Source organism: Lepisma saccharinum, chromosome 20, assembly GCF_977018435.1.
Source record: "Lepisma saccharinum chromosome 20, izLepSacc3.1, whole genome shotgun sequence".
Lineage (NCBI taxonomy): Eukaryota > Metazoa > Arthropoda > Insecta > Zygentoma > Lepismatidae > Lepisma > Lepisma saccharinum.
Genome location: NC_139248.1, coordinates 25,995,808 through 26,023,692, shown reverse-complemented (window position 1 = coordinate 26,023,692; position 27,885 = coordinate 25,995,808). Strand labels below are relative to the sequence as shown.

The window sequence follows — 27,885 nt, the reverse complement described above, 5'->3', positions numbered from 1 at the left end:
TTAAAACTGCATATCTGCAAAGATACATAATGAGTGTTAGCAATCCCAACAACCATTGCTGATTCAGTTGTTCCTGTTCTTCAGGAGTCAATGGGCCCTCTCCAAGCATGTATGTATCTCTACACTACGTGGCATGCTTCACACTAGGTTGTCTAGTGTATCCTGAGGAATATCCATAAATATCAAAGCAGTTAAAATCGAGCTAAACTACATCTTAAACATACTCTACAAATCATTAAAGCTATTGTAAAACAACTCACCTTCTCTGTTTAAATTTAAATATAGAAGTAATTTTCGTAGTCGCTGTAGGAAGCAGCACTTGGAAGTGGTAATGAACGCAACTTTGGCCTTTCGTTTAATGCCATTGTAGATCTGGAGTGTGAAGAAGCACTAAGATCTGAAGGCATAGCCCATGGATCCTGCAATTAGAAATGTTAGATGTTGATTACCCATTTACAAATAAAATTAGGATTTCTTTTCCCAGGGTTGTTGCCTATATTTGTTTTATCATCTGGTCCAATTCTCACTTCACAGTAAGTAACCACCCAATTGGAAGTAAATGATTTACAATGGTTATACAACACACTAGTACTTTAACCCATTGACGTCATGTATAAATACCTTCGGAGTTGACCAAGAAATCGTATTTAAATTCCGTAGTGTGGCAGTTTGGAGTGCAAAAATAAATTAAAATAAATTGCCTACATAAAATTTGAAAATGTTAAGTTTTCTAAGTTTCCCATAAAAACCCAACTTCGGATCAAGGGGTTGAAATGTGAAAATATATAAGCTTTATTGGCTCAGAACTGTGTAATAATCCAATATTTTTCTGAAAATTATCTCTGGTTTGGGATATGTAGAAAACGAGTTTCAAAGGAATATTAGCATTGAACACCAGATTCCACGAAAAATCAAGTTTTGATTCTAGTGTCAAAATAACATTATATGCATTTTGAGAGGCTAAATATGCATAAAAACTCGAAAATGGCTTATAAATTTAAATTGGTTACTAAACTGGGGAAAATGCGAAATTTTGATGTCAGAATGGCAGCTGAGGAGAGTGGCATACGATAAAGAAATGTTTTTTTTCTTACTCCACACAAACACATCAAGTGGTGCCCCACTGAAGGCATTTCAAACATCACATATCCGAACTTTGTTTTAGAATGAATACGAGTGACATATGAGCTACACACTGAACTACGTGCATTTCTATCAAGCAGTGTGACGATTTATGTGTCATAACAGGTTCATACAAGTCCTGCTCGTCATATGACGTGAATGGGTTAAACTTCAAATTAGAATAACGCAGAAGTATATTTAAAAACACAACAATGAATGTGTCAGAAGTCCGATATTAAGGAATAATTTCTATTTTACTTTCACATTTATGAAATTCAGGCCTTCCAGATGGCACAGTGGTAAAGTTACCAACTTACAATCAAGTGGTCCCAGGTGGAGGCTCATGGTGGTTCGAATCTTACTTTAAGCTGTAAGTTCAGTTCCAATTAGTCTATCTAAGCATAGAGCAACTTGAAACTCAACATTTATGAAATGTGTACATGTAAATACTATTTGGTTGATGATCAATTGAGTCAGCATTATTCTACAATATATGTGAAAACTCTGCTATTTTTACAATATATAGTAATATGAAATATATATACATACATATATAAAAATCAAAGGAGGAGGAAGTTCCGGTTCAGTCTCTTTCGTCTCACGCTGATGATGCTACTAAGCTAGTGAAAATTTTGAATATTTCCACTGCCCGGTGAGTGTTTCCTTTCTCCTTCTTTGATTTTTATTTAGCCCTTTTAGCCCTCCTTGCTTTTATCCATATATATATATATATATATATATATATATATATATACACACACACACACACACACACACACACACACACACACACACACACACACACACACACACACACACACACACACACACACACACACTCACACTCTCTCTCTTTTCAAGAAAAGCTGTACCATATTGTTTCTTGGTACAAAATATAACAAAATTCATATTAATTAAAATAAAACCAGTACAGAAATTACAAATCATGGTTCATATTTTCATTGAAATAAAGCATTGGAGAAAAATCTTCTAAATGTGGTAATTTTGCAAAACTATTAGATCACTATTCTTAATATTATGTGCATGTATTGAATGCTCATTACTCACACAGCACATGCTATGATGCCAGGAATTCCCACCCTGGGCATGGGTGTTCTTTGTGAGTGTCCCTTCATCAATTTCATCATATCATCACTCATCCTCATAGTTGTAATTAGCCAAAAGTTGCAGAAAAGTGCAGTAAAATAAACCAAATCAAATCATACACATTAACAGAATACATAAAATTTGAATTTCTATTCTTGAATGTGCTTTTTCTAGAAACTTATAGATTCACATTGTTTAACATTAATGTTATGCTAACCTTTCTCCGGGCAGATGAAACTACATAATCTGGATTTCTTCTGAGAAGGAAGTAAAATTCCTGAGAGTTATGCCACTCACTTTGCACTTGAAGTGGATAGTCATCTGGGTGAAGTTTGCGCTCATACTCTTCACTTTTGCATACCTACAACCATAGGAGAAACCCATTAGCTTCAATCAAGAAGATATTTGTGACTACATACTGCAGTGCATGCAAAGAAAATTAGAAAAAAAAAACATTTGCAAATATCCAAGATGAACACATTGTAGACTTAATGTGAATGTAAAAAATCACTCGATATAGACAATTTGGAATTTATAATTTGTCTTTTATCAATTATAATTAAAGGCATACATAGTCGACATCATAGAGCTTAGCAAATGTCTTCTTTAATCACAAAAATATCCATGTGAGGATATTTTTTAAATTAACAACATATTTCCTAAAATATAGGAATTAAATTTAACATTTGCTCTTATAATATGTTTGGTACAACTGTTTTTCAATATACATAGTAACAAAAAGGTTTCAGCTTCACAATTTTTTAAAGATGTGATTACAACCAATTACACAGGTTCTATTATTAATAATAAATTGTTTGTAACAGATTCAAACAATCGTGCTTTGTAATATATTCATTAACAATGCATGGAAAACAAACATCCTGTGCACTACAAAATTGGAATGCTCTAAACAAAATAACATGCATTTGTTTTGATTTACGTTCTTAACAAAAATAAGTAATTTACTGCTTACCTCGTACACAGAGAATTTCTCAACTCTTTCTTTGCTATTGTAACAGTTGAGAAGAATTTGAATCAATTCATCCACAGTTGTTCGATCTGAGATTAAGAGGGATTTGTATTGTGACTGTAAAGAGAGAAGCATTATTAAGTATGAGTACGTATAACGTAACACAGCTAAAACTAATTTAATAATGTTTATAAATTTATTGTATGTAAAATATGGTAGATAAACTTTTAATTTAAAGTTTAACTGCAGAATTAGTGCTGCCATGTTAAAAATATACAGTACTTTTTGAAAGTGAACAAGATGAAATTTTCAACAATTATTACACTTTCAAGTCAAGGCACAGATTTTTCCTTTTTTTAAATTTTTTTGAGTGAGAACAATTAGGAAATATATATTATACAATTTTAAACAATAACACTTCCTAGCTACATTTCTAAGTTGTCCTAGATAATCTAGTTATCCATAATCAATGAATTATTGGATTTCCATTGTAAGAGTAATTTATATCTTATGATGAATTCGAAAGTTTACCAAAACCATTAACAACAATTCTCACAGCGAACATCAGTAACATTAATCATTAGATTCACAAATTCACTTTGTTTGCCTTTGCAGAGTACCGTCTCCCATGAACAAATTTGCATGCCCAGTAATTGTAATAATAAAATGTCCATTTTCATATTTACACTGATTTATGTTATGATTTATGTCTCTACAGGAGACTTAGGGTTATATATAGATATGTACGTATGTATGTATACATACTGTTCTTATTTACTATAGAAAAAAATATTTGAACTTACCCCAGACATAAGTACACTGTCGTATATTTTAACAAGTCCACCTCTTCTGGTCTGCAGAGCAAACCTGCAAAAAACCGAAAAGTAATTCAAGTATATTCAAATTTGGGAAGTAATAGAAGATGATATTGCTAATTTTGATTCAGAATTTTTCTCTGCATTGATAAAACTAGCTTTACATTATTTTTCACTTCAAAAGCAATCCACCAAATATAACTGAGTGAATTCAGTTTTCAACGCACGATCTCACCACCTTTGGTGCTTCTTTGTGAGTGTTAATTTATCAATGTTATCTAATCACCATTCATCCTCATCATGTTTAGCCAAAAGTGGCACAAAAGTGACATTCAATTAGAATAATACATATACAAAAATTTAAGTAAATGAAGATTTGTACTTATTTTTTACCTTTTATTCTATAATTGGTTGTTAATGGTTAGTCATCATAGTTTATGCATGTTGTAAAGAATTTATATCAAATTGGTAGTAACAATGAATAAACCAAAAATATTACAAAATTCAGAATTTAAATTATTTTAGCATAACAATAGAAAAAGTTATCAATAAAGCTTGGAAAATTTATGTATATGTGGGTGGGCGTTCTTTATATTGTCAAAGCCAGAATAATAACCCGTGGCTCAACAGCCCTTGAAGGGCCTAGGTCGATCTCCCGACTGCCAGTCTCCCTCCCACAATCCTACCTAGAGGTGTAGAGATCTTCAACTGATAATGGGGTGATGTGGGGTCAGCACGTTGAACCCCCAGTAGTTATAGGAGATTTCCAAGACCGGATTACACTGTCCACTCATAGCTCCTCAATTACCACACGATGGTGGGTTGCCACCGGTCCTATACACAGGCCAAGAACCCAGAGACTGAACCCAGGCAGACTCGAACCTATGTTGTCCTGCAGTCCGAGTCCAAAGCACAGCGGAAGTTTATTTTTTTAAACAAATTCTTCAAATTCTTATATATAAAATTTTGAAACTATCAATTCACTCACCTAGAATCACCACGAGGGTGGCAAGATTGTAATTCAGCTGGCCGAGCTTCTTCATCCAGCTCCAATATTGTTCGGATCCCTAAATAAAAGAAATAACAATTATTAAATAGACCATAATGCATTGATAGTACATAGGGTATCACACTAATGTAGGCATTTCTCATATTATCTTTAATGTACCTAGTCCATTGAAATATACATGTCTCTTAAATATACAATATAATTAATTCACATTCTACCCTGTGAACTCAAATATTCAGTTATTCTTGTGATTTGAAATTCATATGCTTGAGGTTATGAAGAATACTTAGATAATACTGTCATATAACATCACTGTTTAAGTGATTTTCATAAACTTTTCTCGCATAATATGAAATACTCATATATAAATTTGAAGTCTGTCTTCTTTTAAAATAGTAAGAATTATAAGGTATAAAATTCTGAAAACAATGCAAAAAGAAATTCAAGGACTATAGCATAGTGGTAACACTCTTCCCTTGTAATCTATGGGTCCCAGATTTGATACCCGGTGGGAGGCACATAGTAATTTAAATCCTACTTTAATCTGTATGTCTGGTCCCGATTAGTCTACCTGTTCATAAAGTGAACTCAAAACTCAAATAGGAAATTCTATGGAAACCAACCAGTTCCATTTAACCTAATGAATGATTAAGCATGATCAGTCACATGGAGTGTAATTTTTTTCTTGGGTGTTCAATTATTCATATGACCAATTGGAAAATTTTCCTAGAATTAAGATATTTTACATATCTTTCAGTACACCCAATTACATGTTAATAACTTCTTTTTTTTACATTTGAGATATAGAAGGATAGGCATAGTATATACCGTGCGTCCATTTCGATCTGCAGCCGAGAGATCGGGAGAAGCGTGGCGGGCGGCGCTGGCGGAGATGCCGACATTTGCGGCCTGTAATGCTCGCTTATTTTTACGGACATATCCAGACATTTATATAAATATTGCAAAACGAGCACTAACCTGGGTTATAATTCATCATCTGTAATTCATCCAAGTTCTGCAATTATATACACAAAAAAATACGCTTTAGAAGTGACGATAAGAGTCACAGATAATAAAACATTTTAATCATAGTTTTGACCAGCAACGTCCTGCTTAAGTTTATATCCTTGAAAGAGTTTTGTGTCGATGGGGATCGTTTGGAGGTTTCGAATGTGCAACACTGTATCAAGATTACGCTGCCGACGAAACCATTAAAAGTCAATGGTTTTCGTGAGCTTCCTCGATGAACTCGATTAAATTGGGGCAGCGTTAGAAAGTTATCCAAACAAACCTCTACGCCGTGTTTCACAGGAGATGGGAGTGTCAAAATCATCAGCACATACAGCCACTAAGCTACTAAAATTAAAACATACTCTTATAACACAGGTTAGTGCTCGTTTTGCAATATTTATATAAATGTCTGCATATGTCCATAAAAATAAGCGGGCATTTCAGGCCGCAAATGTCGGCATCTCCGCCAGCGCCGCCCGCCACGCTTCTCCCGATCTCTCGGCTGCAGATCGAAATGGACGCAGGGTACAATTTGGCTTGGAATTGTTTGACTCTTATAGACAGACAACCATTCAAAACTTCAGAGTTCATTTGTATCAGATTAGTAGGAGATTGGGTAGATATTTCTCATCACTGAATTTTATGTTTTTATCTTTCGCAGCTTCTGAGAAATTTATATGTATCAATTGTTGGCTACAACAAAGAATGAATTGCCTTGTCATGAAAATAGATAGCTCATCAGTTTCATAATTCACAGTTCTTTCAACTTGCAAATTTCGCATTTATAGCTTCGTTTTAGATATACTGCAGCATTAGAAAAGTAGGATTTGTAGACTTTCATTTGTTTGACTAATACATAGACCAGCCTGCCAATTAAAATATTCATTGTACATAATTTTAGAACTCCAACAATTTTTTTAGTTTCCAAGATATCAATAGGTCACTTTTGATTGATTGTTCTCCCTCAAGGGCAGATAGGCTGATACCTATAGTTCCCATGGACAGACACGACCATACCATAAGGGTCTTTTAAGTTTTCTCTGCTTAGTACTCTAAAATGAAAGTATTGAAAATTTAGTTACCTGCTTTCCTGACGCCCACTTCCATTGTAAGACAGAAGAGATTGGGATCCCGATGTCGCATACGATATTTGTTCAGCAGGTTGGTAACTACCTCACGGCATGTGGTCTGGTATGTGATGCTCAGCGTCTTGTATTCAATGTCTGGACGTAAACATCTGGCATAAACTTTGATGGTAGTCTGAAAGGTAAAAAAAAAACACAGGCAATTAAAAATACTGAAATATATTAACTTATGCTGTATTACTTTAAAGCTCATGGCTAAAACACTTGAATTTGTTTCAGATGCTAGAACATTTTTTTAAGAAAAGTTTTTAAAAATTCATTATTGGCAGTTTTTACATATTAAATGAAAGGGATGGTCGTACAATGGGTCCCTCTATTGTTGTCATCAGGAACCTTATCTGGTTAAATGGAAATACAAGCAATAAGGTTGTGCTATACACAGAGAGTTTGCCCAAAGAGTTTCAAGAAATCTATAAACAGGTATAATTTAATCAAATCTAGAATGAAAGTGAAGTTTTTGGAGAAATGTTATTGAAAAAGACAATCCCTGTATTAAAGAACTTATTTCACATTGCAGTTAATGCATGTATTAGCATTATTGAATAGCTGCCATAAGTGTTGAGTTAAACAAAACTGTTTTATAAAGGTTTGTAACCACTAAGTGTGATATTTCGTGAGCAGACATATCGGTTAGCTTTGACTGAGCTATTAATAAATATCTAGAGACAGAGATCTAGAAATTTTTGAAAGTAATTAAAGGGATTGGAAATGTGAAATTCCTAATTGTGATGCACTCCCCCAGTGTTGCCACAATCCGAGGACACAATGTCCTTTTCCAAAGCGTAAAATTTCCCTTCTTCAATCAATTTCCCCCTTCACTTAAAGAAATATAAAATAATAATAGTAGAGTTCAAGTAGTAGTGTTGGCCCATGTTCATATATGAAAAATATTGAACAAATTAATAACTGACAGCCGTCCCAAGTTTGAGCCTGGTCAAACATAATGTACAACTGTGTTTGTTTCATTCATCATCATTATCGCTATTAAATGAAGATGTAAACAAAGAAATAGAAGTATATATAGGAATGAGAACAAGAGAAAAACATATGGATATAAAACTGGAACCTTATATAATCTGTACTACTAGTATTTGCCTGAAATTTTGGGATTTATAATCAAATTCTCTTTCCGCTTCAATTTGGTCGGAAATACCCTGCAAAAAGGGAAATTTCCTTTCATGTGGTAACACTGCACTGCACCAGCAACACAAGTGCGCATGCGCCAACTGGACAAGTCCATCGGTACAGTAAAGTGACGGCGAGAAGTAGAACGAAGATAGGCAACCAGTTTTCTTGAAAATTATCTTTGTTCCACTGTGATAGGATTTGTCACGAATTGTAGTAGCCTTAAAAAAATAACGTGTTTTGTTACGTTGACGCATGAGTACCATCGAAGAGGAACTTAACTTGCTGTCACTTTCGTTCCACGAGGAAGCTTCTTCAAGCATAAATACTGTGGCATTAAGGCGCCAGTGTGTCTTAGTGTGACACAAACGCAAGAACGACACACTAGCGTAAATAGCAAGTGGCCATGACGAGACCCAAGAAAAAAATCTTGGTACAAGACATATTTCGAATTTAAGTTCGAAACTCAAACCGGTGTGTAACCATTCTTAAAAGAAAACTCACTAGTTTAACAATGTCAGTATTTGTTTCTACAATTAGATATTTCTGAATATTCACTCATCTGGTATCTTTTCCCAAGACAATAATAATAATAATAATACATTTTAAGTTACGAGCACGGTATAAAAACCAAGTATAACACTGTCAAAAAAAGATAAATACAAAAATTGAAGAATTAAATATATAAATATAAAATAATACAGTAGACACTACAATCTTATATTATACTTAATCATATTTCATATTGTAATTTTTCACCACTTCTGCTTCTAAACCTCACCAATTCTGCTTCTAAACCTCTGACCTTGTTGAGAGACATTAGAATCGAATGATATCTCATATTCCATTAGAACATTTTGGATATATATTACTCAAAAAGTATTCACTATATATGTATTTGGAAAGACAATATGCAAAACAATTTTCTTCTTTCTTCTAAGGTAGAAATATTTAACTGTAGATATTAACTATTCGGAATAGTGCTGTTCATAATAATTATTTTCAAACTTAAAAGTAACATGATAAAAAGTATCTGAATTTATTAAATAATAATAATAATTATGATGATTTGGCAATAGAAGTAGGTATATGCTATTATTATTATTATTAATATTAGTTTATATTATTTAATAATTATTATTTCTACTTCCACTATTCAATATCTATAAAGGACCAGAAGCTTGTCCAAGGGGGTTTGGTGGGGGTTATAAACCCTCTTTGGCCCAGTATTCCTAAAAAAAACGTCAAAGGCAGAGAAATAGCAAAATGAGGGCTGACTACCATTGTCGTATTTAGAGGTTTTTTTTTTAGGGTTCAACCCCTCCCCCCCCCGAAACTTCTGGCATGTTGGATTAATGGAAGTTCAGTAACCAAAAATTGTAACACATTTTCAAAAATTCAACAGGGAGACAATGCTGAAATGATCGAGCTAGAATTTTGAATTCTGACATTTGAGGGAAACTGGTTTAATTCTTGCAGCTCACATGCAACCCTTTCATTTTCACTTCTGACGTCCTCTTTCCAGTGCTGTTCCTGGATCAGACTGAAAATTCCCTTGTGATTGTCCCAAAATTCCCAATGATAACACTGTTAAGACTTGTTTTCATGTTAATAAAACATTCAAATGCTAACCAAGGCAAATTTATTGTATAAAAAATATAAACTAAACAAAGATCTCTTTCAATTTATTGTGAATCTTTATCTGAAGAACACCCTGTTAAAGGGTGGAAACATTTAGTTTTTACTGTATATTTTTTTATACAATAAAGTTCCCTTGGTCAGTATTTTAATGTTTTATTTTTACCAAAATTCCCGTTCCAACTTTTTCATTCCCTGTTCGATATGGGTTTAAACCCTCCTTGATAAGATTTCAAACCTAAGATATCCAGCTTCATAGCACGTTACGTTCACTATCCTTCACCCAGCGGTCGATATAGTACATACATTTAACCTATATGCAGGGGTCCCGGGTTCGATACCCAGTGGAGGCACATAGTGGTTCGGATCCCACTTTAAAACTGTAGGTGCAGTCCCGATTAGCCTTACTATGCATAAAGTGGACTTAAAACACCAAATCAACCAACCTATTTAACCTATACTATGCGGTCCTATAAAACACATACTTGTATAGTGCATAGTGGTTGTATATAATGCTGTTTGGTAAGTATAGGAACAATATGAGCGTCGGAAAGGGGGATCGAACTGGTCCATAGACCCCCCTCCCCACGAGTTGATATCGTTTATAGCAAGCTACAAAACAGCAGAACGTTTGTTAGTTTTATATTTTAATAACGGGAATAAAGTCCAGTTAGTTAGTAATCGAACAGAATAACCAAAGAAAAAACAGCATTAGATCGAAAAATTGAGGTTACAATACAGGCACCAGATTATGTTTTACCATTTAATCCAAAGAATAACTGGTTCCACAGTTTTCAAAATTGCAAAAAGTAAGTTTTGTGAATGGTCAAACAACATAAACTATATGACTAAAATTTCTCTTACTTTTAAAGCTTTTCCCTGAAGGTATCTAAAATTTAATAACAAAATATAATATGATAGAGTACAAAAGCCTCCTCAAGGATATATAGACAGCAATAATAATAATAATACATTTGGAATAAATTAGTTTGTTATTATGAAATGTTAATTATTATTATTTAATAATTATTATTGTTATTATTTCTATTATTCAAATTTCTCCCCGAAAAATTTTCCTGCCTACGGCCATGCTGACTACTAAACAAAGTTTACTTAATTCCACCCTTTCGAAAATCCTGGGCACGCCACTGCCCCCTACAAACATTTCTGGCAAACAGAAGCAGCTCATTTAGTGTCGAACGAAGCCAAGAGTTGAGCCGCTTAGCACGTGAGCGTGGCAGCTGTTCCATTTAACACGGTAAGCCTAACAAGAACGAGGTTCAGCCAGCGACTTAATGAACATTTTTTTTTAATCTTTCCGTCCTACATTGTTGACAAATGTATAAATATTCTTTTCATTCGCTTCTTGAGCTGGTATCCCACGTGCACTTCTCTGGATCAAATATTGAGAGCGTCCTTACATGTACGGCATATCAATCGCTTGAGCACCGCTTTGGGGTGGAATTACTTGGAATGTCCCTGAGGGTGAGCCGGTCTGTTTCCGGAGACCAAGAGGGAGGCAGTGGAGTGTGAAACTGTGACTTTTATATACCTTGATATCGGGGCCATCCATATATTTTGCTTCCCCATATGAAGATGGATGATAAACACAAAGATACACCTATGCCTTACCAGAAATCGAACGCAATTTTGTAGCGCGATACGCTGACTGTAGATATCTTGGTTAAGGCATAGAGGAGCTCCTCTATGGTTAAGGTGACCAGATGTTGACGTCAAAATGTCCCTTTTTGTGAAAATGACTTATCGGCAAAGAATTACTGCATCAAAATACCTTCTCTGCTATTACTATGAAATATTGCTTTGTTGGATAGATATTATTTCACATTTCCATGTCAACAATGTGCCATATTCCAATTTTCTTAAAATATTCCTGTTTCTTCTCTGTCTACCTGGATCTAATGCCCCCACTGAACGTGTGTTTTTGTACGTGGATGGTTTGTGGACAAGTGACAACAATGCCCATTCAATACAATCTTTAAAAACTGTTTTGTTTAATAAGGTGAACTTTAATCACAGGCGTGTAAAGTTTTCCTTTTTTGTGAAAAGAATCATATGCTGAAGAAGACCCATTCCAAAATAACAATGAATGACTTCTAATTCTAAAGTGCTGCTTGGTTGGAGTGCAGTGCATATCACAATATTACATAAGTTTGCACAGTATTTATGACGAAACAGTTTTTATATTAAAATGTGTACATTTTGCCGCTTTGCCCCGTTTTTCCTTCAGGAAAATATTAAAAATGTCCCATTTTGTTGTTTTAAATATCTGGTCATCTTGGTAGACAAAACAGTAGCACCAGATAAACATGGCATTCGAATAACCAGGAAGAGATGACTTCGAAGACTATTGTTGATCCACTTAAAATTTGCCTCGTAGCTGTTCTAGTTGAAAACGACATATTTCACGAATTTCTTCCGAGAGGAAACTAGAGAAACATCAGCATGCTCACCAGCTTACGCAATTTGGATGGAATGACGAACAGGAAGTCGATACACTGTGCTCTCTGTGACGCACAAGAAAAACACCAATAGGAATGTTGTTTTGCTTAGGCGAGTTTGTTCTGTGACAGTTCAGCCAGGAAGAACTAGTACCGAGAAACAAGTGGGGTGCATTTATTAAAAATAATTTACGAAATCGTAGCAAAAAGAAACAAGCAATTAACAAGATTCCCATCAAAGCTGTCCCTTCACATGGAGTAGCACGGAAGCGAACAGGAAGTTGATACTTTTTTTTTTCCCTGTCTGAAGACTTAATTTTCCCACGGGACCCAAGTGGTGACCACAAGCAGCTTACAATTGCTCTTGTATTTCCCGAGACGGATGCTTCGTGCGCATGCGTTGTGGTCGAAAACTTTATTTTTCCCAACATGTCCACAGGGAGAGAGTCTCACAGTATTTGGAGATCGTTTCCTGTCGATTATGCACGTATGGTTTTCGCGAATTCAGAACTGGTTTAGCGTGGCATGTCGTTTCTGTTCTTCCGCAAAGCTTGGTTCGGTGGGAAACATTCGCACAGTGTGTAACTACGTGTTTCTTTATCTCTGAAATGCAACCCTGCAAGTAGGTTTGGGATTACAAAATAACTTCCGACATAGCAGTGGTTCCGTAAGATTTCTGTCAACCACCCCTTTGCTTCCATACACTAACTTCGTCACCTCATTAATTCCATATACTACCTGTACTGGCCCATTTTTCCATGTGCTATAACCTTCCCCACTCCAGGACTCATCTTTTCCCCACACATTAACCCAGACTATCCTCTTTTCTCCACAAATTAACTTAGACTGTCACCCTTTTCCCCCACATATTTGCCCAAACTGTCACCCTTTTCCCCACATATTAGCCAGCCTGTCACTGTTTCCATTTTCTACACATATTAACGTGTACTGTCACACTCCCCCCACATATTAACCCGGACTGTCACCCTTTTCCACATATTAACCCGGACTGTCACCCTTTTCCACAAATTAACCCGGACTGTCACCCTTTTCCACATATTAACCCGGACTGTCACCCTTTTCCACATATTAACACGGACTGACACCCTTTTCCACATATTAACACGGACTGACACCCTTTTCCACATATTAACTCGGACTGTCACCCTTTTCCACATATTAGCACGGACTGTCACCCTTTTCCACATATTAACACGGACTGTCACCCTTTTCCACATATTAACACGGACTGTCACCCTTTTCCACATATTAACCCGGACTGTCACCCTTTTCCACATATTAACCCGGACTGTCACCCTTTTCCACATATTAACACGGACTGTCACCCTTTTCCACATATTAACCCGGAATGACACCCTTTTCCACATATTAACACGGACTGTCACCCTTTTCCACATATTAACACGGACTGTCACCCTTTTCCACATATTAACCCGGACTGTCACCCTTTTCCACATATTAACCCGGACTGTCACCCTTTTCCACATATTAACACGGACTGACACCCTTTTCCGCATATTAACACGGACTGACACCCTTTTCCACATATTAACTCGGACTGTCACCCTTTTCCACATATTAGCACGGACTGTCACCCTTTTCCACATATTAACCCGGACTGACACCCTTTTCCACATATTAACCCGGACTGTCACCCTTTTCCACATATTAACCCGGACTGTCACCCTTTCCCACATATTAACCCCAACTGTCACCTTTTTCAAATAAAAACAACAACAAGACAATACAAGATGGCAGAGAGAAAAAAATGTTACACGTACATTCTTAGCGATTGTCGGAAACTGCGTTATGACAAGAAAATATCAATATTTGTTAGGGGCCTTTTTTCCACATATTAACCCGGACTGTCACCCTTTTCCACATATAAACCCTGACTGTCCGCTTTTTTCCTACATATTAACCCGGACTGTCACTTTTTTCCTACATATTAACCCAGACTGTCATCTTTTTTACCACATATCAACCCGGACTGTCCCCTTCCATATAACCCCCCCACAAATTAACCCCATGGATTCCTTTCTCCCACATATTAACGCGACTCCAGGACGAATATTACCATTATTTTCTGTAGTTCTTTATTAAAGCGAGTAACACACAGCGTACTTGCTTGCAGCACGTCGCACTATGAAAGCCGCCAAACGGCTATTAGGAACAACAATTCATTCCCATCTTATGGTTAACTCAGTTCATTCTTAACTTCAGGACAATGAATTGGTAAAATGTACTCTTACGCAAAAATCAGCGAAACATGAAAATAGTTACAAAATACTACTAAATGTAACGAGAAAGTAAAAATTTTCGTTCCTTCAGGTCATCCTACAGTTTGCTTGTATTTACATGGTCAATCTTTGGTTTTTTTTCTCTTTGTGCATCCGGCATTGTTTCGTGATAGCCCTAGGGCCGCAGTTAAGATTGTGTGTATCTTGCTTTTATTATCTTTATCATAGGATGTGATGCAACAACTTTCTAAGGCTAGTAAAACATGGTGTTACATTCCCTAGCAAGTGAGTCGTGTCACACTAGGTCATAACTCCGAAATACATGGCGTGGCTACTTTGATTCGCATTGGGCGTCCCACACAGAGCGTTAAAGTTAAAGTGTGCCCAGACAAAAAGGTGTGCGCAGTGCTGAAATTGTACTGACATTTTGGGAAACATTAGATAGGAATTTGATTTAGTTTTTTGGTCTCTTATTACCTTCTCAATGTGTTGTGTATGTCCTGTGCAGTTTCGTTACAACCTTGCACTTTTAACCTTTCTCAAGAGGGGCACATGCCCCTCCATAACAAATTTATAAATTAGGCGACCTGAGGAGCAAAGTAATAAATAGCAATATTTGTGATTTCACAAAAGTCAGTTATTTAACAAATAATCCTGGACGCTATTTTTATGAGATGGAAAACTTCTCGAGTCTCTTGTTCCAGGTTTGAATCTGCACCCTCAAAATTAGGCCTCAAATCTGATTCTGCCCCTCTCAAAATTAGGTGTCCCAGTGGCGTGCCTAGGATTTTCGAAAGGGAGGGGTTATGTATACTTTTTCGTGGTAGTCAGCCCTCATTTTGTCATATTTTTCTACCTTTGATGTTCTTTTTTTAGGAATACTGGACAAAAGGGGGGTTATAACCCCCACCAACCCCCCCTTGGGCACGCCACTGGCCGTGTCACATCTGATTCTGCCCCTCTCAAAATTAAGTCCAAGTTTGATTTAGCCCCCTGAAAATTAGGCTCCAAGGTACGTCCATGCATGCATTTAACTATGTCAGTTGGGGCACCAAAATGCATCAGCCTCGGCTTTAATGCATATCGGGTTTCTGTGTACACAGGGGCATATGGCAACAATTGTAGACAATTGTCTCTCTTGTTGAAAATCATCTTACATGGCGATTGTAACTTGAAAAGTTAATCCAAGACAAGGTTCCAGTCAGTGTGCATGAACTAGGACCGATATGCTTGAAGAAAGATAAACCATTTTCAAACCAATTACGCTGTTACAGGAAGTGGCCCTAGGCAATGTGTTTTACAATGTAATTATCGTGTTTAGCTGCTGATCACCAAATCCTGATTATGCTTAAGGCAAAAACAATCAGCAAAAACCATCGGTGAGTAAAAACTAGAGGGATGACCTAAATCCATCAACAGTTGTTGATTGCTTGTTTATGACACTGTTACAGCAAGTTCATCTAGATAAAAGAAAGAACGTTTAGAAAGATTGATTATGTAAACAAACGGAATGTCGTTTAAGGCTAGCGTAGTGGTATAATAAAGCTCCAAGGTGGAAACAGGCATCAATCAGAATTTTCTAAACATACCCCGCATATTCTTAAAATGGTTACCCGGTTATTGTAAAGCTTGCTGGGGATCATTGATTGACTGAAATTTGCAATTTGCCGAGTAAAGCTCAAACTTTTATCAGAAAGAAATGCTTTTCGGGAAAAAAAACTATAAGATTTATTTAAATAAGCTACATTGTTATAAGTTACCGAATAATTTACAATATTCTATTCTATCCTTAAAATTTAACAGACTGACTGTTAATTTACAAAAACGGGGCGCAACCGTTTTTTAAAATTTTAATTTTAATATTTTTTCATGCATAAAGATAGTTAATGATTATAAATTACGGTTGCATACACCATAAATATATTTTTAAAATTGAACGGCAATGATCATTTTTGTTACGGTAGTTGGATGGTAGCAAATATTGACGGTCTCAGGTCGTCATTCCTTCAGTCAACTTTTTACAGTACACTACCATGGACGTCCGGAAAGGGGGGGGGGCGTACCCCCTTCCCGGAAAATGAAATTCAACCACAATTTTATATATTTCACACATATAATTTCATTTCAGCCACAATAATATGTGTTAATTATTGCACGAACATGGCAAATTCAATTGTAAACAATGTTTTTTGAGGGAACAACACTATCATTGGGGAAAATGTGCTTTGTTTCGCCCCCCCTGGAAAAAATATCTTCCTTGCCCCTGCCTGGAAAAAAAATCCTACACTACCATTCCATAGTAACCTGACCATATCGAGACGGCTTGTTTTAAATTGCCAAAAAGAGTGTCAACAGGATATAGTGCCAAAAAAGACCAACACTGAGATGGATGGGTAATGTAGATTTCAAGACGATGAAGATTAGTGAATGAAGGCGATTTGTAAACATGAAGGATTGCAGAAGGCCACGGCTTCCCTAAGGGGTTTGGCGAAGGGCGTGTCCAGGATTTTTGAGAGGGGGTGGTCCACATTCCTTGGGACGCCATTTGCTGTGACAAGCACTCCTACATGATACAAGACAGAGAGAAACTGACTTAAGTGAGTCTCATAATCTTACATTTGATGAGAGTTGGAGAATTATCCAGAATTTTCGTTTTATGACGAAAGCTGAAAGCTCTGTAAACAGAGAACCAAGGCTTTGAGTGTAGATGTATTCTTAGCACCAAGATAATGTTAAATTTGGACTTTGCCAGGGATATATTTAAGGGGGACTGGGGGCACTTGCCACCACGTGTCCCCAAATTTTCCGCGTCTTCCTCCAAATTATTCATTCAGAAAATTGCATGTGGAATAAAGTCGGTTTTATCTTATATATTTTACTTGTAGGTATGTGCAGTATATAATTTAAAATATAGGGAGTACAAACACACACCATATATTTTCAAATTTGGCCCACCATTCTAGCTTCATCCCTGGACTTTGCGCAAAACTTTTAGGGGTGGCAAGAGAAGGTGTGGCTAAATTTTCCTTCTTCCTCCTGGTAACGATTCTCCTCCATCCTCTTGCAAGCAAATCCGTTTTTAATTGCGACGCCGGTTGTGACCGCAAAGCAATCCCAAGAACTGGTTTGTTCCTTTCGGTTAATGACCAATGGCTATGGGTGAGTAGGATATACCGCTATGCACGAGACACACATTCGCTCCAGCGATTCCCATTCCTAATAACTATTTACACGAACTCCTACCGAAACAAGGTGGCGAACCAGGCACTTGCAGATATTGAGAGCAGTGTTGCCACAATCTGAGGGCAAAATTTCCCTTTCCAAGGGCAAAATTTTCCCTTTTCGTCCAATTTTCCCTTCTTCTAAAGAAATAACATAATAATAATAATAATAAGCAAAAACAACAAAGGCGATGATGATAATTAGTAATAGATATAGTTGTAGCTAATATTCTCGTTCACCTAGCTTTGTACGTATGAAAATCTTAAATGAAGCGAACCTCCCCGGTGCAAGGGGTCCCGGGTTCGATACCCGGTAGTGGCACATTGAAAAGTGGTTCGGATCCCACTTTCATAAACTGTAGTTCCAGTCCCGATAGCTATAAAGTGAACTTAACAAATCAATCAATTAAATGAATCAATTGTATATATGTTTATAGCCAGCCTTCTCGCTACATCACCCTGGTCAGGCACGAATGTTTGTTCCATTACCGATTTCATAAGTTCATCATTCATCCTTATCGTCGCTGTTAACCAAAGTAGTAGAAAAGCGACATAAAATAAACAAAACAGAAATATAAGCAGACATCATGGACGTATTTAGGGAGGGGTTCAGGGGGTCCGGAGCCTCTCCCTTCAGCATTTGTTGCATAATCAAGAGTTATTTATTTCCTCCGTACTTAATTGGTAGACAAGGATTATATTGGGATTATACGGCTTTCAATGAAAGTACCTAAGAAGATTTATGCACGCTACTGGTTATAATAATATGTATAAAATATTAATCAGGAGCTTTACTTTTCGTAATCTGAATCTAACATCCTTTTTGTTATTCATTAAATATTCAAATATTTATCTATTTAACAGTAATTTTCTTCCCAGGCAGTTGTGTCCATACACATTTTGGCGACCTTAACAACTTCTTGGTTTGATTTGGTGTTTTAAGTCCACTTTATGCGCAGTAAGGCTAATCGGGACTGGACCTACAGTTTAAAGTGGAATCCGAACCACTTGTGCCTCCACCGGGTATCGAACCCGGGACCCCTTGATTACAAGGCAATGACGCTACCACTGCGCCATGGGGAGGCACCCTTAACTACTTCTAAGCTAGGTAATGAATACATGCAGTTATACATATATCTCTATTCTTATTTCTTATACCAGCTTTTTAACTATGCATGTAATAATAATAATATAATATAAATTATTTACATACGTGGGTTAAGTCTTAAGTCATGTCAACTATTTTTTTTTCTGGCGAACAGGGGACAACACGAAAAATCTAAGATATACGTTTGAAAATGTATGGAATGAACTTTCGAATGAAGCTATCAGATGAAGTCTGACTTCAGGAGACTCTCGTAGGGAAGAGACAGGACATTGGACAACGGTGTTTTATTATGGCATGAACAACAAGTACACAAGACTACACTGTTTAACAACCTTCAGAGTATTCACCCTGATTATCCACTGTTCGATAGGGCATGGTATGCACACCCAGTTCTTCCCGTAGCTCTGTATGGCATTCCCGTGCATTTCTGCCGCGGAGAACTGCTATTTTAACGTACGAACGTTGCTCCTGCTTCATGACCTCCATTTTCGAACGCTGTCATTCATCGACTGAACTTGGGTGCGTGCTTATGATCTCACCTTTGTTCACATACACCATCCGATGGCTTCTTTCGAAAGTACATTCCATACACTTTCAAACGTATATCTTAGATTTTTAGAGTTGTCCCTTGTTCGCGAGAAAAAAAATAGTTGCCATGACTTATGACTTAACCCACGTATTTCAATTTATATCGTTTTTATAATTAATCTAATACAATATTTTAATATGATTATTTAAATTTAAACACTTCTGAGACACCTCGTTCGGACCCCCCGCTAGATACGCGCCTGACAGAGATAATAGGTTCAGTATATACTCTTAGTAACAGGAAACATATCAATACTAAGCTAGAACCTAATACAATCTGTTTCAGTTCTGACTTTAAATTCGGTCCGAATTTCCCTCCTGAAAGGGAAATTTCCCTCCATGTGGCAACACTGATTAAGATTTTTCCCCCTCCATTCTAATTTATATCCATGGAGGTACAAGAATTTCATTGGGAAACTTCTTTTTTTCTCAACGTCCCTCTCCGTCTTATGGTTCACACGCTCTCTCGCGTTTAATTAGCTTCAAAGTTCGCACCGCAGACACAAGCGCCTTTTCCAGATAATGTGTTCTTCTCAAGCCGACGGTTTCTCCGAGGTGAAAGGCGTTCCTGGAAGAAACATAATGTTGATCTTGGTCCTGGGACCAACCCAGGTGAAAAACGTGGCGCGAAAAGGGGTACTGGGTCATAATTCCCAGAGAAGGGTGTTCAAGTAATTTCACATATCGCAAACTGTCATTACCACATATTGCAGACAGTAATTACCACATACCTATCTTCATTTCAGCACTCCCGTATTTCTGGAGACGTTTCTGGTGGTAAACACAAAGTGTGTGATCTTCCTGTGCCAGGATACATTGTAATGAATAGTTTTGTTTCACTCTTGGACAATTAGGGGACAGAGGACCCTCCCACCTTGTATGAAATGGAGATTTATGCATATCTGACACTGCAAAACTTTGGCACAATTTAAGTTCGTTTTATCCTCAGATAGGCGGGTCAGGACTGGAACTATACTGTGAAGCAGAATTCGAACTACAGTGCACCGAGTCTCCACCAGGATCGAACCCAGGACCCTTTCATTACAAGGCAATAACGTTACTGCTACGTCCTGTGACGCTCGACCTTTGGTAAACCTTAGCCTCCTTCACTGCAAGTCACAATCTTCATCGTCCTCGATGGTTATCCCACCGCCCTACGACACCAGGGATCCTGATTCGATTCCCGGCCTGGGCATGGGTGCTCTCTGTGAGTGCTGATCGTCGCGATTAGCCGAAATCATAAAAGCGACGCTAAATAACAAATCAGTCAATCAATCAATCAACGTCCTCGAATCCTTTTCCTCCAAACAAGCTACATTTTCTACTTCGATCTCTGGTTACTAGAACGAACAACAGGGTTTGGTTACTAGAGTGAACAACAATATTACTAGAGTGAACAACAATATTTACTAGAGTGAACAACAATAGTTACTAGAGTGAACAACAATAGTTACTAGAATGAACAACAATAGTTACTAGAATGAGCAACAATGGTTACTAGAATGAGCAACAATGGTTACTAGAATGAACAACAATGGTTACTGGAATGATCAACAATGTTTGGTTACTGGAATGAACAACTGTTTGATTACTAGGATGAACAACATTGTTTTGTTACTAGAATAAAAAAAACATGTTTGGTTACTAGAATGAACAACAATGATTGGTTACTAGGATGAACAACAGTGTTTGGTTACTAGAATAAAACAAAACATGTTTCGTTACTAGAATGAACAACAATGATTGGTTACTAGAGTGAACAACAATGGTTACTAGAATGAACAACAATGGTTACTGGAATGAACAATATTTGATTACTAGGATGAACAACAGTGTTTGGTTACTAGAATAAAAAAACATGTTTGGTTACTACAATGAACAACAACGATTGGTTACTAGAGTGAACAACAATGGTTACTAGAATGAACAACAATGGTTACTGGAATAATCAACAATGTTTGGTTACTGGAATGAACAACAATGTTTGATTACTAGGATGAACAACAATGTTTGATTACTAGGATGAACAACAATGTTTTGTTACTAGGATGAACAACAATGTTTTGTTACTAGGATAAACAACAATGTTTGGTTACTAGAATGAACAGAAATTAATGTTTGGTTACTGGAATGAACAGAAATTAATGTTTGGTTACTGGAATGAACAATAATGTTTGGTTGTTAGATTGAACAACGATGTTTGGTTGTTAGATTGAACAACGATGTTTGGTTGTTAGAGTGAAAAACAATCTTTGGTCGTTAGAGTGACTGGAATTAACAACAATGTTTTCTTACTGGAATTAACAACAATATTTGGTTACTGAAATTAACAACAATGTTTGGTTACTAGAACGAACAACAATTTTTGGTTACTAGAATGAACAACAATTTTTGGTTACTAGAATGAACAACAATATTGGGTTACTAGGATGAACAACAATATTGGGTTACTAGAATGAACAACAATGTTATCTTGCTAGAGTGAACAACAAAGTTTGGTTAATAACTAGAATGAACAACAATATTTCTTTACTAGAATGAACCGGAATGAACTACACTTCTGGATTCTAGAGTGTAGTGAATTTCATGTATTGTCAGAAGAGCTTTAGAGGCGCGCACAGAGGGACCAAATAACTTTGTTTTCTTTCAACAAATGGCATAAAGTAAACTTTCTGATATTTCTTCGACATCCAGCAGCAAATGACTCAGCTGTCGCAAGCCGCGTCTGTCTCTGTCTTCTCTTGAAGCGACACCAAGGACACATGTGGCAGAGCCATGTGGTGTCCATATGAAGACCCATGTCACCATATGGCGGGAGCGGTCACGGTAGGGTCTCCAGATTTCCTCCCCGTGGAGAAGACAGACCACAAGACACTTGGAGGGTTTCCTGGAGTTATAAAATAGCGATTGGTCACTGCGATTTCAGTGATGGATCTTGAGCATTCTTCGATTTCAGCAAATGGAGCACAGTGTTGTTCTCAGTAGGAAAATTCCCCTGGAATTGAACATTTTCGGGCTCAAAAATCAAGGAAAAGGGGTAGGGTGTAAAAATGTGCAAGAAACGGGAAATCCAAGAATGCCAAAATTTGAAGGCAATCTGAAGATAGCAGACAAAATATTGTTCGAGAGGTTCCAATTTCATTCTAGTTAGTAAGCAAACATTGTTGTTCACTCTAGCAACAAAACATTGTTGTTCACTCTAGCAACAAAACATTGTTGTTCACTCTAGCAACAAAACATTGTTGTTCGTTCTAATAACCCAATATTGTTGTTCATTCTAATAACCCAATATTGTTGTTCATTCTAATAACCCAATATTGTTGTTCCTTCTAGTAACTCAATATTGTTGTTCCTTCTAGTAACTCAATATTGTTGTTCACCCTAGCAACTCAATATTGTTGTTCACCCTTAAAACACCAAATCGAACAAACATAGATCAACATGAAGACAGCGCAATAGGTAAGAGGAGGGGGGGGGGGGTTCTAAAGCAAATTAACCCAGCTGGGAGATGCGTTATGAAAAATTTCTTTACTCTTGAGAAGGGGGCCCCACTTCGAGTACTGTGTTGTTGGAAGCATGTAGCAGCACCACAGGGTAGAATAAATTTTTGAAGCGGCATATACAGCTATTCAAAATTGTAAGGGAATGACGCACATTGGCTAAGGCATCCTGAACCTTCTACCGTTGCTACTGCGCAATCGCGTTTGGACAGGGCTTACCCGCAAAGATGCCTTCAATAAAAGCATTCGTATGAAGACTAAGTTTCATGAAGGATGAGTCAAAGTTAGCCCGACCAAGTTTCATGAAGGATAGGTCCAAGTTAGCCCGACCAAGTTTCATGAAGGATGGGTCCAAGATAGCCCGACCAAGTTTCATGAAGGATGGGTCCAAGTTAGCCCGACCAAGATTCATGAAGGAGGGGTCCAAGTTAGCCCGACCAAGTTTCATGAAAGAAGGGTCCAAATTAGCCCCACCAAGTTTCATGAAGGATGGGTCCAAGATAGCCCGACCAAGTTTCATGAAGGATGGGTCCAAGTTAGCCCGACCAAGATTCATGAAGGAGGGGTCCAAGTTAGCCCGAACAAGTTTCATGAAAGAAGGGTCCAAATTAGCCCCACCAAGTTTCATGAAGGATGGGTCCAAGATAGCCCGACCAAGTTTCATGAAGGATGGGTCCAAGTTAGCCTTAACCAAGTTACAAATTGAAATCACTTTGGATGATGATGTTGCTACTAAAATGCTCTTTAATGTGTCTAACATTTAATTTTACGGTCTGGAACACAACCAGCATTAATATATCGTTAAGAATAAGCATTGTAGCCTCCGTTAGGCTTCTATTTATAGGTCAGGCTAACTGAACATCGGTAGCTTAGCTAATGTGCTAAACTTAATGTTGATCTTGTGTTCCACAAAGTCTAGAATGTTATTTCCATTGTCACCCTATGGCGAATTCCATTGAAATGTGCAGAGGGTTGTGTGGATGCGACAATACAAAGGCTATTTGCGTTTTCAAAATTCCACGAGATTTCGTGGTAAGACTCGATTGGTAGAGATTTGATTTTTGTAATTTAGCGTCGCACCGCAGAGATCGGTTAGAGAGTGACTGTGAAGAGAAGAAATGTTCACCAACACCAGGCTCCCTCGCACAACAAACAGGATGTTGAAGAGTACTTGTGTCGCAGCCTCCCTCCGACCACAAGCCAATACAGACAACAAACGGCAAGCCAGCAAGCGCCCTCCAGCTGAAATTACAGGAAACGCCCGATCAGTGTTCAGCTGGATTGAATTCGAGTAGGCCAGTAAGGGGCGCTAGAGGAACCATACAAGAGCACGTGTCACGAAAAGAAGCGACTTCCTGTGCCCAGAGACACTGGCGGATGGAAAACACGTGTAGAAGCTTTCTTTGATCTACCTCACGTGCTGATGCTCTTGGAGCATTGTTGTGAAGCATTGTTGTGCATATCGGTAACGGAATGGCATACGGTCGCACGTGTACAAATCACCATGGTTTGCAGAGATTCCGAAAGAATGGGCATGGTTGCACATTTGCATGTGAATTGTATCGAGCACAAATGATATTCATTCACTTTCTTCACCCCCCCCCCAATCACGTAGAACACATATTATGTATATTTACATGTATAAAGTATTGTTTGTGCCGAACTTGCTCCCCAAAATTTACCTTGCCCCCAATTTATCTCTGTCCGTTCCTTTCACCAATACAAGCAGTGTTGCCATATGATGAAGGGGAAATTCCCTTTTGCAGGTCGAATTTTAAGCGAAAAGGGGGGAGGGGGGAGGGGGAGGAAAAATATTAAAAAAATAGGGGAATTATATTACACTCTATATTAGGTTCCAGGGGTTTATACAGAATTTTCCATTTTGGGGGAGTGTAAGACTAAATTTAGGGGGTGTAAGGGAAAGAGGGTAAATTTCGAGCCAAAATAACCATAAATTGGGCATTTCTGAAAAGGTAGGAGGTTGTTGGGGAGGTGTTGGATGTGTATGGATAATTCTTTGTTATTTAACGTCGCGTTTCTGCCACTTGTGGCTAATCACGACGATGAGGACGAGTGATAATAAAGATGAAATTGCTGAAGGGACACTCTGGTGGACGCACATTTGCATATTGGTTCGAATCCCACTTTAAACTGTAGGCCCAGTCCCAATTAGCCCATCTGTGCATTAAATAGCAATTCAAACTCACATGCCCAGGCCGATGTCTGAACTCAGGACCACTGGCGTCGTAACCCGCTATGTTAACCACTCCGTCACGGAGGTCGACGGGAAATTAGATTTGAAATAACAAAATTTGAAGGTAATCTGAAGATAGCAGACTAAATATTAGTCGAGAGGTTCCAATTTCATAATTTTTGGCCGTTTCTTCTCTTCCCATACCTTTGGGCATGTCCCCCATTAACTCCCCCATTCGTACGCCAGTAAAGGATATGTTTATCAGCATCAATGTCCGTAGGATTTTTTCCAGGGAGGGGTAAAGGAGGCATATTTTCCCCCATAATAGTGATTCCCCCCTCATAAAAACACTATTTCAGTTTGAAAATATCATGTTCCTTCAACGAATTTATAATGATTAGGGAGCGGAAGTTGATGAAATGTCATCTTTTTCCTGACATCTCAGACACGATGCCCATTAGATACACACAACATTACACTTTTTAATTTTAAAGTGCATTTTTTTGCATTTGTGGCCAATTTTCAGATTTTAGGTTATTTTCCCCGATTTTCGACATTTTTTCCGTCATTTTTCGCAAAATTCGATGTATTGTTTAGTCATATTTTGTCACTTCTTTCATTTTGGTAATATTGTTGATTCAGTGTATATGACTTTTTCATTAAACTGTTTTAAAATTATTCGGTTGTTTCCATTGGAAATCCTCGTTGCATATTTTAATTGAATGTGCATGTGGTATCATTTGGTGCCTTTTTTTATTTTTGAAAGCAAGATTGCATTTTGTTTAATTTTCTTTTCATTTCAATTTTTAATCTGAAACTCACAAATTTAATTTTTGTATTTTTTTACGTAATTTTCCCCCATTTTCTAGGACATTCTATAGGTCATATACCTATATTTTTTTACGTCATCAACTTCCGCTCCCTAATAATTTAACACAAATTACTGTGACTGAAATGAAATTATGTGTGAAATAAATATTTTTTTAGGTGGACATTCGTGTTACAGGGGGGGGCGTGGCTCCCCCTTACCCCCCTTCCGAACGTCCATGTATATCAGGTTTACCTACTTTACACCAGCCTGGTCACTGGTAATTCAACAGCCAGTTTCAGCAAACCAATTCCCGTTCGAAATTCAATTTAGTATTTTGTAATAAGTGATAAAAAAAAGGGGGCCCATTACGTTGACTAGGTTCGCAACAAGGCGTGGATAGCCGAAAAGTCACGCTTTCAAAAGACATCGCTAAGCATACTAATTTACCGTGACTAAGCTACCTCAAAGACGTGACGTGATTGCCGATAATGAAGCAGGGTGAAGTGAAAGGTTAAAAGAGACACCTGTCCCCCGGCAAGGACGTAAGGAGTCAGGAATGTCCCTTGACAAATAAAGGATCGCCAATGTCCCGTTTATTCCATTGCATTTTGCCTTCTGCGGGTAATTTGCATGCAAGAGTGCATCTTCGCGTGCCGAGAGATGGCGCAAGTGTACATATTTGCTTAAGATGCGTCGGTCATAATTTCAAGACCTGTTTGAAGAGAGAATCTTTTTCTAGGAAACACATTTCTCGAAGACAAGTAAATTCACTGAATCGGTTGTACGTGGTAATCTTCAACAATATCCTGGTGGGATCGCTATTGCAAGTTCCTAGAAACAGAATCTCAAAGAGTTTTGACGTATAATTAAGCAAAAATTCCATACGTATCAATTACGTACTCATAAAGCATTCTCTCAATAAGTCGATGCAAACTGAATTGTTGATATTCCTCGAAATAGGACCCAAAGATGATTGATGCACTGAAGTATGTTATCTTAGCCGTTGCCAATACATGAGGTCCACAGTTCTATTTATGCATTTCTGCATATCATTGGTAAAGGTAACGTCAAAATGCATCAACTGATGCAAGTAAGTATTTCTTTAGATATTGAGCTGTACTTTAATGCATAATGCATCAATTGCACTTTTCTCGAATATGCACTTAAAGCGAACTCCTACCCCGCCGAAGATTTGAGCATTCTCCATGTAAGCTTATGGGGTAATTTTGGTCACGATTATTTCGAGAAGCAGTCGACAGAAAATTTTCAAATTTTAACTGAATTCTGAGAAAGGATGTTTCTAGAGAACCACTGATTGATATTTTCATTTGCTACATCTGCGTCTGAGCTGCAAGCATTTTTCTTTTTTGTTTCAACTGATAAAAAATGTACCCATGTGCATATGCACACATGCCATGAGGGCATATGGGGTGATGTGAAGGTAGGGATCCACATATTCTTGGCCATAGTTGAGATCACGCCCGACCGCCTTTACCCCCAAGGTTATCCACAGGTACCAATTGACACGAAGCTGGGTGGGCCTCAGAGCCGCGCAGAAACAGGAAAATGACTGGTAAAAATTCTGGTCCAGATCATCCCCAGCCCCGGGATCGGACCAGGGTGTTCCGCATGGTAGCCAGATGCTCTACCAACTGATGCATTTATTTTTCTGTGTGCCGACCTCCGTGGCGGAGTGGTTAGCACAGCGCGCTACGACGCCAGGTGTCCCAGGTTCGAATCCTGGTCTGGGCCGCGATTAGCCAAAAGTGGCAGAAAACGAAGTAAAATAAACCAAATCAGT

The 27,885-nt window shown here is 37.6% G+C and overlaps 1 protein-coding gene across 1 annotated transcript in view; it reads right to left on the bottom strand.

Moving 5' to 3' along the window:
* rau (RA domain-containing protein rau) overlaps positions 1-27,885 on the bottom strand; it is a 169,513-nt gene that overhangs the window by 5,708 nt on the left and 135,920 nt on the right. The window contains exons 3-8 of the mRNA XM_083142258.1: positions 7,117-7,294; positions 5,003-5,081; positions 4,003-4,066; positions 3,203-3,316; positions 2,447-2,590; positions 261-419 (exon numbers count right to left, since the gene is read on the bottom strand). Of these exons, the coding sequence (XP_082998384.1) occupies positions 276-419; positions 2,447-2,590; positions 3,203-3,316; positions 4,003-4,066; positions 5,003-5,081; positions 7,117-7,294 (723 nt within the window). The 3' untranslated portion in view covers positions 261-275. The remainder of the gene's footprint in view (positions 1-260; positions 420-2,446; positions 2,591-3,202; positions 3,317-4,002; positions 4,067-5,002; positions 5,082-7,116; positions 7,295-27,885) is intronic.